The sequence below is a fragment of the Apodemus sylvaticus genome, chromosome 20 (genome assembly GCF_947179515.1).
Source record: "Apodemus sylvaticus chromosome 20, mApoSyl1.1, whole genome shotgun sequence".
Taxonomy (NCBI): Eukaryota; Metazoa; Chordata; class Mammalia; order Rodentia; family Muridae; genus Apodemus; species Apodemus sylvaticus.
The window spans coordinates 16,025,388-16,039,646 of NC_067491.1; the positions used below are offsets into that span (position 1 = coordinate 16,025,388).

Below are 14,259 nucleotides of genomic sequence, written 5' to 3' on the forward strand. Positions count from 1 at the left end.
AATAAGCAAACCTCATAAAAACCTATGAAAGTGTCCAAAATTAAAAACTACACATTAGTTGCAAGGCTTGTGACAGTTTAACGAGTGGGAGCAGGAGGACCGTTCAGTGTCATCCTTAGCTCTGGAGAGAGTTCCAAGCCTGCTTACCTAATCCCTGTAAATAGTAAAACCCGGGTCCAGCGGGCAGTGGTGGCACACGCCTTTAATCCCAGCACTTGTGAGGCAGAGGCAGGTGGATTTCTGAGTTCGAGGCCAGCCTGGTCTACAGAGTGAGTTCCAGGACAGCCAGAGCTAAACAGAGAAACCCTGTCTCAAAAAACAAGCAAGCAAACAAACTAAAGCCGGCTCCCTGTTTTCAGTGTGGAAGATAATACGGTAGTTTGCAGATGAGAAAAGTCACTCTCATGTTGTAACTGTGAATATAAATGAATATTGAGTTCGAGTCTAGCCTGGTCCACAGAATGAGTTCTCAGCCTTGAAAACAAAAACAAAAAGATACAAATTTTCACTTCCAAATAATAATACAAAACTTAGAAGTCCTCTCCAGCTCCATAACTTTGAAGCTACTATAATAAGCCTCTTAGGACTGCAATTAATATCTTGGCCATACAGAAAAAATTTACTTGCTTCTTAGGTTTTACCAAAAAATTCGTGGTGTGGTTTAAAGTTTTTCGATGCAAATACGCCAAAATGTCTAAATCTACACTATAGGACAGTTGTCCATCCGCTCTTACCTATTTAGACTTTTAAAGATATTTTAAAATATGCTTTCAGTAAGTAATACACTACCCCCCGCCCGCCTGCAGAGGATTAAAACAGTTCAGCACCGTGGAGGGTAAAACTGGCGGGGAATCTGCGCCGCCCAGTAAATCCGGCCACAGAAATGAATTTTCCCTGGGCGCCAAGGGCTGAGTTAAGCAACCGGAGGGGCGCCCAGCGCGCCTGCGCGGCGGAAGTGCAGCGGGGTCACGTGACCGCGCGGGGCGGGGCTGGGAGGAGCTGGGGCGACCCGCGGGACCCCGGCTGGCGCGTGCCCGTCTCCGGCCAGGCGGTGAGGCTGGCAGCTGTGTGTGCGCAGTGGCGGAGAGCCGGGGCAGCGGGAGGGCGTCCGGGCGCCCCGCGGGGAGGCTGGACAGCCCGGGCTCGGTCGAGGGCGCTGCTCCGCCGCCGCCGGCAGGCATCATGGCATCGCTGGCGGACCGGGTCCGGGGCAACGGGCGCATCGCCGCCGGGCTCCTGTTCAACCTGCTGGTGTCCATCTGCATCGTGTTCCTCAACAAATGGATCTATGTACACCACGGCTTCCCCAACATGAGCCTGACCCTGGTGCACTTCGTGGTCACCTGGCTGGGCTTGTACATCTGCCAGAAACTGGACATCTTTGCCCCCAAAAGTCTGCCGCTCTCCAAGCTCCTCCTCCTGGCCCTCAGTTTCTGTGGCTTTGTGGTCTTCACCAACCTTTCTCTGCAGAACAACACCATAGGCACCTATCAGCTGGCCAAGGCCATGACCACGCCGGTGATCATAGCCATCCAGACCTTCTGGTACCAGAAGAGATTCTCTGTCAGAATACAGCTCACGCTGGTGAGTAGCTGCCGCTGCGTGAGCCTGTCCCTGGCTGCCTTCCCCCCACACCTCCCACACCCCCGGGAAAATTGAATGCACCTTGCTTATAGCCTGGCACGCCGGAAGCCCTTTCCCATCATCTTTACATCACACACGAGCCAGGCTCTGTAAGTGACTTATTTGGGAAGGCGTGGAAAAAGCCATCTTGACACTCCGCAGGTTCTTAAAGTGTTTAGATGCTCTGATTGATGAGTGGGGAGGGCTGCCTTAGTTGGAACAGTTCAGTGTGTCAGGATATCTGCAAAAGCTCAACCTGGACAGAAAAAAAAAAAAAAAAATCCTCCTCCTACCCCCGGGTATTCGAACCATATGTGATAAACATGAAATACTTTAGCGTAAAATATCTCCAAATACGCCTTCAGTGGCATACTGCTGGGGTGCCTTGCGTTTAAATAAAAAGAAATTCATTAAAATAACATTAGCACTTAGTAGTTTTTAGTTGTTCAGGTCATAATGCTTTCCTCCTTCCACGTTTATGCTCATGTGTTTATAAATACTGGTTTAGGGGTCCATTTACCTACCTGTAAATACGTGTAGTGTTTCCTTAAAAAGCGTGATTTGTGGATTCATTATTTTCTTCTAGATGTAGAGTTGTATGTGAATGTCTGTAGAGAGGAATTGGCAGTTTTCCCCAAACGTTCAGTGTTCCCTCGACACCCCCCCCCCACCAATGGTGTGTTTCCTTAGTGTTGTTGTAAGACATCATTCTTGAATTTAATCTCACCGAGTTTGCCTCCTTTTCTTTGCAGATTCCTATTACCCTAGGTGTCATCCTAAATTCTTATTACGATGTGAAGTTTCATTCCCTTGGAATGGTGTTTGCTGCACTTGGTGTGGTGGTCACGTCCCTTTATCAAGTGGTTGGTAACTTTTCTTTCCTTTATGTGTCTTTTTAGCAGATTTCATAAATTTTGAAGCTGTAACCCAAAGTTTAGAGCATACAGTCTAGAGACAATAGACGTGGGAAGAAAGCGTAACTGGGAAGTGAAGCGATCAGAGACAGACGTTCAGGTGTGGAAGCTCACCAAATGCCCGTTTGTAAGTGCACAGAGCCCGTGTGTAAGCGTAGTTGGTGTTGCAACTTGTTTATTGGCTTCTGATACTCTGTCTATGTCATTAGAGTGTTTTCGAGGTTTTTAACTTCTTGGGCAAGCACAGTGCCTTGCCTGTCACTAGTATTAAGTTTTTTTTTTTCCCCACCATGGATTCACTTCATTACCATAAGTTGCCAACAAGCTGGGATTTGTGACCTGTGTAGTGGGGAGAAACCACGGGGTGTAAGGTGCAGTGAAACAGTCGTGTCTCTATGTTGGCAATCTTGGTCTGGAAATGCTGGGCGTGCCTAGGTGAGGCGTCAGAGCCAATGTGGCTCCAGTGTTACCTCTGCCACACAAATCTGCACAGTGATAAAGGAAGACATTCTAGTTAGGAATGTTCGCTCAGTACTGGGCCCCAGCACCTTACTGTTTGCTGGCTGGGTTGTCCCAGAAACATTGTTACTATATTTTGGGTCAGGGCTCCAAGGGCTGAGGACTGGGCGCACTGGCGTTCTAAGCAAGCACTGTATACTGAGCTAAAACTCACCCAGCCAGCGAACAACTTCAATGACAGCCACTGCTTCTAAGCCTTCTTCTGTGGCTGTTGTCTTTCCAGGGTTGAATTTTCAACCTCTCGCACACTAATCAGGAACCTACCACTCGGCTACACCCCCACCCTCTTTCCCTTTTATTTTTTTACACTTTATTGTTTGCACATGTGCATGTGTGTGCATCCACATGCCATGTGTGCACATAGAGATCAGAGGGCAACTTTCAGGAATGGAGTCTGTTCTCTCCTTCTAAACATGGGTCTCTGGACCCCAGCTTTGGTAGCAAGATTTGGCAGAGGGAGGGACTCCACCCACTCAGCCGTCCATTGATCTGCTTTTTACCTTCTGTTGCTGTTGGTTTGGGGGACTTGTTTGATTGGTGGTTTTTGTTTTGTTTCTGTTTTTCTTGAGACAGGACCATGTTGTTCTGACTGGCCTGGAACTCACTATGTAGACCAGGCTGGCCCAGATCTCACCAAGAGATATGCCTTCCAAGTGCTGGCATTAAGGGCATGTGCCACCATTCCTGGCCTCTCTTTTCACTTTTTTTTTGGGGGGGGGGGGGTTGGGTTTTTTTTTCCGAGACAGGGTTTCTCTGTGTAGCCTTGGCTGTCCTGGAACTCACTCTGTAGACCAGGCTGGCCTCGAACTCAGAAATTCGCCTGCCTCTGCCTCCCAAGTGCTGGGATTACAGGCATGTGCCATCACTGCCTGGCTTTCACTTTTTAAAAAAAAAAAAGATTTATTTATTTATTATATGTAAGTACACTGTAGCTGTCTTTAGACATACCACAAGAGGGCATCAGATCCCATTACAGATTGCTGTGAGCCACCATGTGCTTGCTGAGACTTGAACTCAGGACTTCCAGAAGAACAGTCAGTGCTCTTAACCACTGAGCCATCTCTCCAGCACCCCTTTTCTCTTTATAAGAAAGTATAGGCATGTGTTACCACACCTGGTTTACTTGTTAAATATTAGAATTGCTTTTACTCTATATACATAATATCAGTTCACAACATTTATTGGTTTGGGGAATTTTTTTCTGTGTGTGTGGGGGGGGCTATTTTTGTTCATGAATGTTTCAAAATTGCTGTAACTCGGAATCAGAAGATTCTCTATCCTTGAGGTTTGCAATGAGATTTATCAGAGTATGACTGAAGAGCAATGGGCAAAGGTCTTATGCCACAATAGGTAGACATCCACCAAAAAAGTCCTTTTAAACAAAATTATATCTACTTCTTGTAGCCTAACTGGGTTCCTAAGGGTTTTTTGTTTTGTTTTGTTGTTTGTTTAGTTGGTTGGTTGGTTTTGTTGTTTTCTGCTGCTGTGAAGGATAAGACAAGGTAAAAGAGGCATCTTTAGCTCTTGGCTGGAAAAAGATGGCGGGTGTGTTTGTGTGACAAGACTTCCTTTATGTTCACCGATGAGGACACGATGAGGAGAAGCAGCTGTAACCCCACCCTTCAAGACACGTGTGCAGCTCTCATGTCCGGAGCTAGCCTGCGTCCTAGCCCTCTAAGCCGAGGAGAGAGTCCTGAGGAGCACGGAGGAAGAAATGGCCGTTCTGCACTTGGAGTGACGAGGCTAGACTAGAGGGGAACTTAATTTAAGCTGGAGGCACAGAGGTTTGCTCAGCCATGAAGTCCTGAGGCCTCTCCTTTAATATGTTTGAATCGGGGAGCACTTGACGTGTTTGGTGAGGCTAGACTGTGGGTGTGTTTGTGAGAAGGTGATACCAAGTCGCTAAGCCAGACAGCAAAGGCTTGCTGGCTGTCACTCGGAGGAAATGTCTTTATTCTGCAGACACCAGCAAGGGAAAATATTTAGATTGGGAAGAGGCTTTATCACAATTTGTATTTAAGGAAAATCTAGTGGACATGGAGGGCACAGAAGAGAAGAAGGTGGAGAACCCGGGGCAGGGGTGTGGGCACAGGACCAAGAGGCCTCCGCGAGGCGGAATTAGCAGGACCCGACTGACTGGGAGCCAGCAGAGTCAGGGAAGCGCCTTTCTACACAGGAGCTTGATCTGAAGCCTGGTCTTGCAGACTAATCGGGAAGCTATGTCAACTGAGAAGTTACAGATACTCAGGGTGTGAGACCAGGGATGGAGGTCATGGATAGAGTGCTCACCCAGCAGGCACAGGGCCCCAAGGTCTACCCCTGGGACCTGAAGTATTTTTAAAAGATGCTGAGGAGAGAGGTCAGAGCTGCCTGTGACTACGGATAGGAAAAGATGTCAGTCAGGTGGTGATTTGGGTATTTCTTGGGAGAGTGGATGTGCTTAAACAGGGTGTGGGATGAATGATGGCCAGAAGCTTGCTTCAGACAGCCGTCCCTAGTAGCTGTACGCAGTCAGGGAGGCTGGCCCAGGCAGGAAGGTGAGCCGCTCTGTCTGGAGCCTTCCTGTTCTAGCTCCCAGCCGTACTCCTGGAAGCAGGCCGGGGAAGAATCAGCTCTTTGTCCTTACAGTCTCAGAAGACTGCCAGTGAAAGCTGGCAAGAGCGAGGTTCACATTTCCTGGTTTTGCATTTCGGTCCTAGTGAATTCCTGTAGATTTGCCTTATGTTACAGAATACCTAGATTTAGGAAACGGGTCTATAGAGGTTGCTCAAAAGCCAGGCTATTCCTGCCAGACCTGATGCAAACTGTCGGCCAGAGACTCTGCAGACCTTCTCATTAGTCATATCTGTGAAGTATTTGTAAGGACATGGGATATACAGTTTGGAGGTTTTTACTGAATGAGACAGTATTTTAGGGTTTTCAGTTACTCCACTGTGCCCAGGTACATTTATGGGAAATCCAATTCACAGGAAAGTTCACTGGAGAAAAAAATGTTTTCAGTCGACTTCTGCCACTGAAGTGGCTCAAAGTCCACATACCGTTAAGGCCACACACTGGAGTCCGCTTCTCATGGAAATTTCCATCCCCTCCCTGTTTCCCCAGTGTCCCTGATGCGTGGGGTTCCTGCTGCCTTTACTTCCTGGTGTTTGGTAGACTCAGGAGAGTAGAGGGGTACCCACTGTCTTCCTCTCTGAGGCATGGAGACGTCAGTAGATGCACGCCTACCGTGTTCAGAGTCCCTCATGTCTCCCCACCCTCTGAGGTTTTGCAGGATCCTGGGGTTTGCCCTCACCCCCACCCCCTAGCCTGGCCCTGCGTTGCGCCCACCACAGGATGCTTGTCTCTGTAGCTGACTCTTTGTCTCTACTCGTCAGTGGGTTGGAGCCAAGCAGCACGAACTGCAAGTGAACTCCATGCAGCTGCTCTACTACCAGGCCCCCATGTCGTCCGCCATGCTGCTGGTGGCTGTGCCCTTCTTCGAGCCGGTGTTTGCAGAGGGAGGAATATTTGCTCCCTGGTCAGTTTCTGCTTCGGTAAGTTCTAATTGTCCTGGTGCCTGAGAAGGTGCATTAACCACTCCTTTCCTGATGGAGTTTGTGGGTTCGGGAGCACACTCTCAAGTCTGCTCTCACATTTAACCCCCCGCGGTTGCTCTCTAAGGAAGGCAAGGGTTCTTTTCCTATGAAGAACTGAGGCACAGGAAGATGAAGGGGCTTGCCGAGACCGGGACACCCACCCGGGAAGGAGCTTTGTACACACTGTGTTCCTCACGAAGCCTGGCTTGATATCATAGTTATCCAATAAATGTTTTTGGTTTAAGTAAGAGTAAAAATGAACAATTCATCAGAAATGAATTAATTCATCAATTAATTTGCAAGTGTCCATGCCCTAGTGTTAGCAGATGTGATAGTGGTTGGGATTAGATGTTTCACTTACCTGTATTTTCTGATTTTTCTATAATGTTCACGTGTTTTTTTTTTTTTTTTTTTTTTTTTTTTTTTTTTTTTTGGTTTTTCGAGACAGGGTTTCTCTGTGTAGCCCTGGCTTTCCTGGAACTCACTCTGTAGACCAGGCTGGCCTTGAACTCAGAAATTCACCTGCCTCTGCCTCCCAAGTGCTGGGATTAAAGGCGTGCACCACCACCGCCCGGCACGTGTTGCTTTTAATGGGAACTCATTACTGGTAAGCTCAGTGGTGTGTGTGTCTGAATCTCAACCATTTAGAAGCTGAGACCAAAGGAGTCCGTGGGTCTAGGAAATTGAAGCCATCTTGGGCAATAGAGAAAGACTCTATCTGGAAGAAAGAAAGAATAAAATTTAAAAAGAGAACATTTCTTCCTTGAGGAAATTAAAAAAAAAAAAAAAGAACCTAGAAATTCATGTTGAAAACTGTCTTTTGTTGGTTTCTTTGCTTGCTTTTAAAGATTTATTTTCCAGTCTGTGTATTTGTCTCTGTGTTTGGAGGCCAGCGGTCTCAGATTCCCTGGAGCTGGAATTGGAAGAGGGTTCTGAGCCGCCCTGAGTGCTAGGACTCGAGCTTGGGCCCTGTGGAAGAACAGGACGCACTCTTAGATCTCCTAGCCCCTTGGCTCTTTGTTTTGGTTGTTGTTTTAGATGGCATGTCGTATAGCCAGGCTGGCCTCAGACTCACTCTGTAGCCAAAGCTGCCTTGATCCTCCTGCCTATACTTCCCACAAGCTGGGATTTCAGATGTGCACTGGGCACCACCTTAAAGCCTGGTCACCACTGCAGAAGGTCCCACTGTTGCTGGACAGTTACTTGTGTGTGTGCGCGTTTGTTTGTTTGTTTGTTTGTTTAGACAGACTTTTTCTGTGTCGCTCTGGCTGTCCTGGAACTCACTCTGTAGACCACGCTGGCCTCAAACTTGAAGATCCAACTACCTCTGCCTCCTGAGTGCTGGGATTAAAGGTGTACACCATCACCACCCAGCTCCAAGTTGATTTTCTAAAATCATTTTTTGGTAGGGTGTTTGTTGTTGGTCTGTTTGTTTGTGTTTTGACACAAGATTTTACTGTGTGTCTCTGACTATCCTGGAAGTCTGTGTGCCACTGGCCTCAAACTGGCAGTGATCGTGTGTGTGTGTGTGTGTGTGTGTGTGTGTGTGTGCTTATCAGCATGTGTCATGTTTTTAATGCTTGAAGTTTGCATTTTTAGAAACTCCTAAGGAGACCTATTTGTTCCTGGTTACAATGTTTCTCTTGCTTTATTTGTAGCTTATGGTACTGCTGTCTGGAGTAATCGCTTTCATGGTGAACTTGTCGATTTACTGGATCATTGGGAACACGTCACCAGTCACGTATCCTTTCCGATGTATATAGTCTTCCTTTCTCTTCTGTGACACGATCACATGGCCTTTGTTAAGTAGGCTGGTTATTTTAACTTTTTTATTGTTATATTTCATTAGAATGGGTGTATTCTGCATACATGTCAGTGCACACATGCATGCCTGATACCTTTGGAGGCCAGAGAAGCCACCAGATCCCCTGGAACTGAGGCCACACCTGGGTGCTGGGAATCTAACCCGGGTCCTCTGGAAGTACGGCCCGTGCTCTTACCTGCTGAGCCACTGATCGCTCCAGACCGGCTCTGATCTTCCAAGAATGTCTTTCCAGTGTCTGCAGAATCTGTTAACTGGGAAAATGCCTTTGCTTTCTGTAAGGAATGCTTTTGGATTTTCTTAGGTAGTAGTGCCCTTTTCTCTCATAGAAACTGACTTAGCACCATGACTTACTGATAGTGGTTGGTCCAAGTGGTATTTATTGAGTGGGTAGAGGAGTGGAGGCTTAGGTTTGAGTCAGTTTTCGGTGCGGTCAGCTTATGTAATGAAAGATAATTTCACACCCTCCATGGGTTTGAAGCCTGGGCTATAGACTGAGATCTCATTTCTAAAAACTGGCAAAGATGGGCAATGGTGCCGCACGCCTTTAATCGCAGCACTTGGGAGGCAGAGGTAAGCAGATTTCTGAGTTCGAGGTCAGCCTGGTCTACAGAGTGAGTTCCAGGACAGCCAGGGCTACACAGAGAAACCCTGTCTTGGAAAAAAAAAACAAAACCTATTTGCCAAATATCAATAAGTAACAATTATCATAATTTCTTTTTTTTTTAAAAAAAAGAAGTATTTTTATTTATATGAGTACACTGTAGCTGTCTTCAGACACACCAGAAGAGGGCATCAGATCTCATTGTGGATGGTTGTGAGCCACCATGTGGTTGCTGGGATTTGAACTCAGGACCTCTGGAAGAGCAGTCAGTGCTCTTAACCACTGAGCCATCTCTCCTGAGATTGGCCACTTTGGAGGAGGCCTGACATTCTGGTAGACTTGAGGTTGCACCGTCCGGGTACAGGTAGTCCTCAGCTACAGGTGGTCCTGAGTCGCTGTACCACTATGATATGAGTGGTGAGTGAGGTTATCACAAGCAAGTCAGGGAAAAGACCAAGTCCTGGGGCCCTGCACCTTCAGAGGTCATGGAGAGGAGAGCGGTGAGGAGTCGGCGTGAGGAAGAGTGGGAGCCACCGTATCAAGTGTCAAGTGCTGCCGGATGGTCAGGTTTCTGGAAGATTGGCAGTTAGCTCTTACAAGACCTCGTGAGGCAAGGCCACTGACAGTTTTGACAGGGGCACTTCTGGTTTTGACCGAAGCACTTCCAGGTGTGGCAAATGCCTGACTGAAGAAGGGAGAACTGGAGCTTCTGCTGTTTACAGAGAAGAGTGTCGCTGTGGCCTGCTTCCCAGCTCTGTCCTGTCTCCTTTGTGTCTTCCTTCAGTGTCCGCCTGTCTGGGCATTCTGTGGGTCTCTCTGGCCCAGCTCCAAGCTGCCATCCCTTTATTATGCAAATAGCCACACCCCTTACTCAACCAGTTGTCTTTGGGCCTCAGCATCCTTCCCCACTGCAACTAGCCTTTCTTTGAGCAGATAATGAGATAAGGCGTATCTCCCTGTGTGTGGCATTGTGATAACCATCCCTGGGCACAGCCTCTGCCTCACAGATATCAGCTCCACTGCACAAACCATTGAAAGAAAGAAGACAGAGCAGGTGCCCTGGCGCTGGCCACAGGGCTGCTGCTGACTGGGTCTCTTTGGTGCTTTTGTTTCCTGGGCCGCTCCTGCGACCCTGGCTGGTCTCACTCACTGTGTAGCTGAGGTGACTTTGACTGCCAATCTCCTGCTTCAGCCTCCTCAGAGCTGGGGTCACAAGCCTGCATCGCCATGCCCAGTAACCAAGTGAAGAGCCTGTGCACAGAGGTCATAGGCATCCAGGCCCCGCCCAGGGCCTTCACTTCCTGTGAGCCTGAGTATGTTATGGGAGCTCTTGTGAATCCTCTGAGGTCGCTTATGAACTCAGGGACCTAAGGTCGGGGTCAGTCAACTCAGTGTCCCCATCACTGCAAAGAGAATGACAGGGAGGCGGCTAAGAAACTAGGGACAGTAACATGTACAGTGCTGGGCAGTTCTGCCGTGCATGGATGCTTATACTCTATAGCTTATTATACTCTATAGCTTATTATACTCTATAGCTTATTATACTCTGTAGCTCTATACCTTACAGTTAGCTTGATGGTGCCTGCTGTATTCTAGAGTCTTTGCAGTATTACTTCTTGATCCACATCAACTGTACAAGGTAGACACAGATCATCTTTACTAGGCAGAGGCAGAGAATCCGAGGTGTAGTGTTAGCTGCTTCTAAGTCGCTAGGGAGAACGCATAGGTTTGTAGCATACATCTGAAGAGTAAAACAGTATTAGTTTATGCGTAACATAAGGCAAGAGAATAATTTCTGAGGTCTAATGTGTGGTTTGATTTTTTATTTTTTGGTCTGAATGACTTGGGGAAACACTTTAGCCCAGTAGTGAATTGCTGGCCGTCTTAGGTTACAGCCTGCACTCTGGAGCTAACTGAGTTCACCTGTGTTGGACTCCTGGCCCTGGCAGCGCCGTTTGGCTACTGCAGCTGCTGTGGTAAGGTGACTCAGTAGGCGTGCCTTCCACCAAGCCTGACCTGAGTTCAGGCCCGGGGACCCACACCGAGGCTCCATAAGCCGACCTCTGATCTCCATACTTGTGCACACACACACACTGCACCCATACACAACCACATAAAATCAGTGTTTTTAAAATTCATTAAAGGATCTGAGCCTCCACCGTCAAGAAATGGGGAAGTTGGGAAGCAGTGGAGGGAGTCGGGTGCTCATGGAGGAGCACCTGACAGCGGCTGGTGCTGGTGGTGCTCCCTCTGGCTCCTCTCTCCCTTGCCCACACATCACATCAGCTCCCTGGCACCTGGCACATCGGCTCACAGCCAGTGACAGTTTATTAGGCAGGCATTCCGTAGGATAGCCATGAACTCCTGTGCTAAGTGTCTCCTCTGCCTGCTGTGCACGCCTTTCTCCCCCTGTGCTGCGCCTTTGGAGAGGTCACCAGGAACGCTTGAGACAGTCTCTTGTCACTTTGGAGTGTGCATATGTAGCGTAGGTCCAACTGGAAAGAATCAGTGCAGTGTGGGGCTAGAGAGAGGACTCAGCAGTGTCTAGTGCACCCTGCTCCTGCAGAGGACCTGAGTTCGGTTCCAAACACCTGCTTCAGATGGCCACAGCTGCCTGTAACTCCTACTCCAGGGGATTCAGCGCCTCATCTGGCTTCCGTGGTGTCACACTCATGCACACACACAGTTTTAATGCAGTGTCACCCTCTTCACATCAGTAGATTGCTAAGAAAGACCATGCCTGAGGAGAGTGTGATCTGTCCAGCATGTGCCACAGTGTTTGTTCTTTAAGTGCATGGCAGCCGCTGACTCTGTGTTGTCTGAGGTTCTTTCCAGCCACAGGCAGCTGTCGCTGCGTGCGCACTGTCCTGTGTATGCACTGTCGTGTGTACCCGTGTGACCCTAGTGTCTAGCTCGCTGCCCCTTTGTCTCCTTACCTGAACACCTCAGCTACAACATGTTCGGACACTTCAAGTTCTGCATCACCCTGTGCGGAGGGTACATTTTGTTTCAGGATCCACTGTCGGTAAACCAAGGCCTGGGCATCCTGTGCACGCTCTTTGGCATCCTCACCTACACCCACTTTAAACTCAGCGAGCAGGAAGGCGGTAAGAGCAAGCTGGTCCAGCGGCCCTGAGTCTGCAGGGAAGGGAAGGTCGGGTCCTAAGGATGAGAAAATGCAAATGTATAGTCTCTGGGAAAGCTCCCTGCGGAATCCAGTCAGTGACGCGCAAGAAGTATCTTCCTCACAGATAATGACAGTTTTTAGGACCTTTTATCGATTTAATTTTTTAAAACCAAAATGATTCAGGCTTCTTTTCAAAGACATGATGAACCGGGAGCTGGCCCTCGGTGGTAGAGTGTTTGCCTCACACATGTGAGACCCTGGCCTCAAACGCCAGCACCGTCAAAGAAATTCTAGGAACTGCACAAAAGATGGTTGCCAACTAGAGTACGGGGAAGCTCAGGTCCATCGGAACAGGAGAACGCTCGGGCGCTGCAGCTGTGCTGTGGCCATCCATGCTCTCCCAGGGAAGGGCACGCCAAACTGCCGGCTCACCCAGGCCTTCCCATCGGCAAGCTCTTTGTCGTCTAGACAGGGTGGCGGTCATAGCTGTTTTGAGACTGGATCTCACTGTGTAGCCCTGACTGATCTGGAATTCTCTACATAGACTGAACTAGCTTTTAACTCTGCCACTCCATCTAGCTTCTTTATTACTGCACTGTAGAACTGAAATAGTTACAGAGAGCAAGTTGTCGTAGACGTGATCATGAAACAAATTACAACTCTGAAAGGATCACTTTTTCAGTAGAAAATTGACATAAGACGTTCTTCCCTGTTAGACAGGCAGGACTGCTTGAGCCCAAAGCCTGCTCAGCAGCACCCACGAGCTGCCTGAGCTAGAGGGAATGGCTGAGATTGTAACAGTGTTGCTGGGAATGACGGTCTCATTGGCCTTCTCCTGACTTTCAGTGAGTTCTAGATACTATATATGGAGTTAAACAAAACCTCGTTATTAAACTGCTCAAAGAAAAGTCTTGTGGGGCCAGAGGGTATAGCCCGTGGCAGAGGACCTGCCCAGCACTCAGGTGGGTCCTTTTGGTTCTGGTTACTGTGTTCCAGCTTGCTTAATCATTTCCTGTTAGTGATTTCTAATATGGCCTCCCTCCCAACACGCCCTGCCCTCCTCATACTGAAGCTGCAGGTAGGGAGTGTTTTATGGTATTGGGAACCGGACTGAATTATGCCTTGCATAATGTGGCAAATTAGAGCAAAAGCTGTCCAAATTCTGGGCGGAAACTTGGTGAAAAATAGGAAATATATGAAAGAGAGGTAGAAAACTAGCTAATATTTAGCTAGATGTGTGATATTCAGAGGAATTGAGAAATATTTTTTATTGAGATGCAGACAGAATGCATGGGGGGTCCAGCAAATAGAGTGCTGGGTATTTAATTACAAAAGTATGTGTCTGCCTTCAAGTATCTTGACATCTCGCCATTAAAAGCAGCCATTGATGACCTCAGAAGAGTCAGATCTCTTGAAATAATAACTTCTTCTAAACATACACTTTCTGTGAGGAAACAGCTTAAGACAAAGAGCCATGTCTTGTGATGATAACTTTTATCTTGTATTTTCTTTCTTTTTCACACTAACTTTTAATGTGTTAGGTTTTTTTGTTGATAGTGGTAGTTTTGAGGTTTTGGGTTTTTTGTTTTTTTTTTAACCAGATAAAGCCTGGGTTGTACCCCCAGCACTGCCAAACAAAACCTTGTCAAGTAATCAGGAGACAAGCTGGCGGGGGACATGCTCCTGGATCCCAGGATCTGGGCAGGTGAGTCGGGGCTAAGAGCTCTGTGGCCGTGTAGACCACACAGACTCCAAGGGCTGACTGATTACACACTGAGATTCTATTAAAGAGGAAGGAAATGTGCCTGTTTGGGATTGTTTTTCCTAGTGCGTTTAAAGAACAAAGCCTCATTAAAATGTGTATTTTGGAGAATGGCTTTGTCTGTGTGCTTTCGTGGCTTTTTGTTTTAGAAATTGTCCTCAGTTTACAGAGTTGTGTCATTATGCGAAGAACGGCAGAACATGCCGTCCTTACCATTGTGGTCCTATGCTCAAGAAACATTTTCTGTGTGTGTTTACATTAATGGTTAACAATGTCCCAGAAGCGAATGAAGAGTATCCAGCACAGAGACCCG

At 47.8% G+C, this 14,259-nt stretch overlaps 1 protein-coding gene across 1 annotated transcript; it reads left to right on the forward strand.

The window, feature by feature from the left end:
* Positions 1-980: 980 nt before the first annotated feature.
* LOC127670771 (solute carrier family 35 member E3) lies at positions 981-14,057 on the forward strand. Its single transcript, XM_052165276.1, has 5 exons — positions 981-1,584; positions 2,376-2,486; positions 6,431-6,589; positions 8,290-8,372; positions 12,007-14,057. Exons 1-5 carry the CDS (start codon positions 1,183-1,185, stop codon positions 12,191-12,193), a joined length of 942 nt encoding a protein of 313 aa, XP_052021236.1. The 5' UTR covers positions 981-1,182; the 3' UTR covers positions 12,194-14,057.
* The last annotated feature ends 202 nt before the right edge of the window (positions 14,058-14,259 follow it).